Source organism: Hevea brasiliensis, chromosome 12, assembly GCF_030052815.1.
Source record: "Hevea brasiliensis isolate MT/VB/25A 57/8 chromosome 12, ASM3005281v1, whole genome shotgun sequence".
Classification (NCBI taxonomy): domain Eukaryota; kingdom Viridiplantae; phylum Streptophyta; class Magnoliopsida; order Malpighiales; family Euphorbiaceae; genus Hevea; species Hevea brasiliensis.
Window position 1 is genome coordinate 29,207,016 of NC_079504.1, and position 5,169 is coordinate 29,212,184.

General features: G+C 33.5%; 2 protein-coding genes across 2 annotated transcripts; both read right to left on the reverse strand.

Annotated features, from left to right (window-relative positions):
- Window positions 1-677: 677 nt before the first annotated feature.
- Window positions 678-1,514, reverse strand: LOC110662697 (B3 domain-containing protein At2g33720-like). Its single transcript, XM_021821777.2, has one exon. It carries the CDS (start codon window positions 1,512-1,514, stop codon window positions 678-680), a length of 837 nt encoding a protein of 278 aa, XP_021677469.2.
- Window positions 1,515-2,213: 699 nt separating this feature from the next.
- Window positions 2,214-3,783, reverse strand: LOC110652054 (probable carboxylesterase 18). The gene has a single exon (XM_021807551.2). It carries the CDS (start codon window positions 3,625-3,627, stop codon window positions 2,611-2,613), a length of 1,017 nt encoding a protein of 338 aa, XP_021663243.2. The 5' UTR covers window positions 3,628-3,783; the 3' UTR covers window positions 2,214-2,610.
- Between the last annotated feature and the right edge of the window lie 1,386 nt (window positions 3,784-5,169).

Here is a 5,169-nt window from a genome sequence, read left to right on the forward strand (position 1 = left end):
AAAATGTCAATCAACTACATTTTTAAAAATTTATAATATTAGACCTTAAATAATTATTATTTTATGTAAAAAACTAGTGGATAGTAGAGTTATGAACTAATAAGTAGCAATCAAATTTTATATAGATAAAAAGTAAAAATGAAATTAAAATTACATATTGATGCATCATAATGTTAATATTCATGTAAGTTTTAGTATTTATATATAATAAATTTTTAGTATATATAAAAAAAATTACAAATTTTAAAATCTTAGTTTTTTTTTATTTTTAATGATTATGAAAAAAAAAATTCATGCAATACTATTTCTCATAGGATTATAAATGTTTATTATATGTTTAATTTAATTTGGTCTAATAGTTAAAGACATATTATCTACTCATACTCAAATTTGAAGTCCTACTCCTCAAGTTCCCTACTCAAAAAGGAATGATAATTATATTTTAAATGAGAAAAATAAAATTTTAATAAAAAAATATTAATTTAAATTTTTCCCAGTAAAATAATTTAAGATTAATTCCTGGATATATATTATGAGAAATTTCAACTCAACAAAATATTTCCATAATTCAACTGACTAAGCTTATAGTACAATTATTAAGAAACAAAATAATTGAGAAATACAAATTAAAATGCAAACAAATTCCAAAATCCTAAGAAGAATAATATGCAACACATTCATGGATAGACGTCAGAAGCTCTCTCAAGAACAGAAAATTTGAATATGTCTTCTGATGGATCCCAATAAATCCCTATCAAATCTCCTTCAACTAACTTCCTTCTTTTCACAAAATGATTCAACCAGCCATTGATGAACACATAACTCTTGGCTGTATGCCAATGCTTCAAAATCAGATGCTGCTCGGTGTTAGTATCGCAATCCCAGAAAGGAACTCGAGCACCGTCTCTTCTGATCTCCTCAACAGTTTCATTGCTCATAAATGGCAAAATATGATTCTTGACCCAAACTGATCCCACCAAAAGTCTACAATGGTTACCAAGATCACTACCCGTTAGCCTCTTCTTAATCTTCCATGGATCAGAAAGTGCCAGTTTTGTCCAAACCGGATGTTTCAGCCTCTTTTTTCTCTCCTCTACAGAATTGCAAATTATCTCATTCTTAGTATTTCGGGCCAGTGTTTTGAGTTCTGAATTCGAGGACTCTTTGGATACATCATCATCAGGTTCCCTTCTTTTTGCAGTTGCCGAGGCATAACCAATCCAAGTTTCATCGAATAGTTTTAGTTCAGTTGAAACAACAACAACACTGGGAATGGATTTCTTAATTTCAGCAGATGAACTGATTTTGCTAATTCTTGGCCTTTTGATCTTGCTGGGAAAATCACAAGAAAGGGTTAAATCAGTCGAAACTCCACTATTTTCTTCACTTTCGAGGTTATGCTGGTACTTCCTCTTCTTATCGCATAGCTTGGCTGAGAGAAGTTGATCTTTATTTGCTTCCTGAGCCCCGGAGATATCGAAAGAACCACAGAAATCGAGGGGTTGTTTCTCCATTCTTGGAAACATGTTTCTGAGACTGGAATGAGAGAGAGGTTAATGATTAATGCATATAAATACAGAGAGAGAATGGAAGGAAAGTAGGAAACTATAACCATTAAGTAATGGGATTTAAGTCCTATTTCGAAACTGATTTCTATGCTTGATGTTAAGATTTTTTAGTTTCCTTTCTGGAGTTGGATATGAACATTTACCGCCACTGTTAGTTCGTCTTCAAAAGAATTAGAAATTAACGGGCTCTTTTCCTCAATGAAACGTTGGGCTGGGCTATTTATATATCAATAGAGTGATTTATGGATAGAAGATGCAGAGACCGTCTTCAATGCAAATTTTAATTTCCTTTGATTATAAACAGTTTTTTTTTTTTCTGTAATTGTAATATATATTTTTCTTTTATCTATTTTTATATAATATTTTACTTTTGTCATTATATTATCCAATTTCGATTTTTCATAGCACACACTCATACAAAAATCTAATTTTCTTTTATAGGATTTTATACTCAAATATATCGTACATCAAATACTAATATAAATTTTTTAATAAATCTTCATCTCACAGAGGATTTCAATACTACTAAAACTTAATAATAAATATCATTTTTATACAATAAATAGCAATTTAAAAAAATTTATTTATATAATTTACAAAACTAAAAGAACAAGGAAGATCTTCAAAAAATACCTATGAACTTGGTTTTGTGAAACATAATATCATTGCATAGAAAAGATTATACAAAAGGCATGGTAAAGGCCTAGAGAATTAAGTTCTAACAGGCAACATCCACATACATTTTTAAATAAAGATTCAAAGGAACAAACTTTAGGGAGTAATAAATCTTCACAAGACCCAACTTGAAATGTTTGGAAACAAGATTCCTCTATCAAGCCAACATATAACACAGAGTAGAAGTAGATTTTCACAATAACCTCAACCTATCATAATCTTAAATTCTTTTCAGAGGCTCAAGCTGTATATATACATGAAGCATCACCTCCCAATCCGAAGGAAGCATTTCTTCTCTGCTTGGTTCCTTCAGATGAGAGAGAGAGAAAGAGAGATTTCCCAGAGTTGGAAACAACATTTAGCAAAGCTATGAATTAGACGTTTGCTTTCTGATGAATTTCCGCACTTCACTAATCAACAAAGCAGATTCAGGCAATTCAGTCACGGAATAGAACCCATGAATCACATTTGGATACTCAACCAAGTACACTTCTTTCCCTGATTTCTTCAGCCCTTCGTGGTACCTCATTTGCCAATCCTGTAATATATCAAACCCTCCAATAACAACAAGTGTCGCCGGAAAATGCACACCGGAAATATCCACTGCGTTTGGCCCAAAAACATTAACCACCGGGTGGTTCCTGTCTGCTCCTTCCGGCAAAAAAGCCTTCCAATACCAATCTGAACGCTCTATCGATAGTCCTGGAACTCCTGAGAGCCTGATTTCAGATTCTGTTCTTCCTTCTCCTCCAAAAAATGGTTGAATTGTTATGAGTCCAATTACGTCCATGTTGGAGAACCGATATTCACCAGCTTGGAGCACTACATGATGAGCTATGTTCCCTCCGGCACTGTCACCGGCTACAAAGCACCATTCAAGATCCACTTTCGCTGAGAAATTCTCAAAGTTCATGCCGTCTATGAACTTTAATGCGTCGAAACCATCCTCGAACTGACACGGGTACTTGTACTCTGGTGCTAGACGATAGTTGACGGAGATCACAACTGCAGGAACTTCACGGGCGAGTCTCCGGCAAAAATGATCGAACTGTTTTGAGTTAGCAGCCAAGAAACAGAACCCACCACCGTGGAAGTAGACAATCACAGGCAAACTAGCTTCAACATATCTAGAGGAGGAGGAGGTAGTGGTGGGAATGTAGAGACGGAACCAGAGATTGTTGCTGGGGTCTATGGTGATGTCAAAAGAGGAGACACCATTGATGGGTTTTGCAGAAGAGGGAGCTTTAGGATCAAAGATCTTCATAAAATTGCGGTTGATGGTGAAATTGGAGCGACGAGCGGTGCTCGCAGCGAAGGAGAATGTGGCGAGGCCGAGCCTAGTCTTCAATGGAAGGCGAGGTGATGATGCGTATCTACCTGACATTTTCTTGATGGATTTAGAGATTTTGGGTAGTGAGTTTTTTTCCCACGGATTTGGAGGAACCAGTGGCTAGTAGATGAAATGAAGATTGAATCCCAAGTATGTTGGTGTTTGGTGGAGATAGATCCGACTTATGCGTGTCATTCATAGGCCTCCACCATTGTGGAGTTCATGTGATCCATAATGGCGAGGACAGAAGTCAACATCCGACGTTAGTGATTGATGTTAACTATACATGAAACATGATAAAAACGTTGGTTCATCTTCCTAAGAAAAAGGACTCCCATGTGGTGGTAGTACCATGTACTCATGAAATGGGATTCCATCTTGGTTAATAAAAATTCACATGGACTGTAAATTGCCCCCCTTGATTTGGGCATTGTATTGTAAGTTTAACTCTAGAGACCAATCTAGTCTAGTTTGATCTGATGGCTAAATGCTGATTACAATACAACACACATTTTGTCTCCTGAAACCTTTAGCGAGTTTTTTCTTCTCTACGTTTATTTTCTTTTACAACTTTTTCTCTTCATTTTTCTCTTTCCCAAATTTGTTTTTTTCATTTTTTTTTTATCAAAAGCATGAAAGTCATTAATATTGATGTAGCCAATGGGCCAAATTCCATATACAAATGGCTTAAAAATGCCTAACGAATAGCCTAGATACAAATGAAACCCAAGCCCACAATAAAACACCCACCAATGTAAAAAGAAAACCTAGACTTAGCTCTCTAAAGGCCCAAGCCCATCATTTAAACCCTAAAGTAGTATATTTATAATTAATGTTTTCAAATGCTTAAAAATAATTATTGTACGTAAATTAAGAAAATGCAAATGGTTATTTGACTCTCATGTTATTCACTTTATTTTTTAGAATTTTCTTTTGTTTCTATAAAAAAGGATAAGGTGGTATATTAAATTAGTTTGATTAATTTCATATAGAAATAATTAAATACTTTGAAAATTTAGAAGGGGAAGAAAAAATATTACAAACATTAATTTATAACTAAAATAAAGAGAATTTACTTAAAATGCATTATTGTCATTATATATATTAAATGTTATAGAAAGATAGCAACTACAAATCAGATATAGTTCATAAAATAAAAATAGAAAGAACCCATGATCCTTATTTTGCCAGAAAGTGCAGAAAATAAGCAAATTTGAATAGGAGATAGATAGAGATGTCCATTGGTAGCGGAGGAGAGTATCCATCTTTTAGTAAACTATCCCTTGTTAGCAAGGCAGATTGTAGAACTCTAAGAATCAATTCTCTTTTCCTAAAATCATGGGCTGCACCCAAACCTTTTCTACACCAATCTTATTTCTAATTTCAAATATACATTCACTTCTCAGCAACCAAATAAAGAAAAATAAAGTATGAATATGAATATGTATTAAACTATATAGTGTAAAGTATACTCACCCTTGTGCATCAAGGAGAAGAGAGATAGCGAGAGAATTAATCAAATAGGACCTTGATTTTGAGATTGAAAATCGTAAAGTAAATCTAACATTTAAAAGTCATATGAAAATAATTAAATAT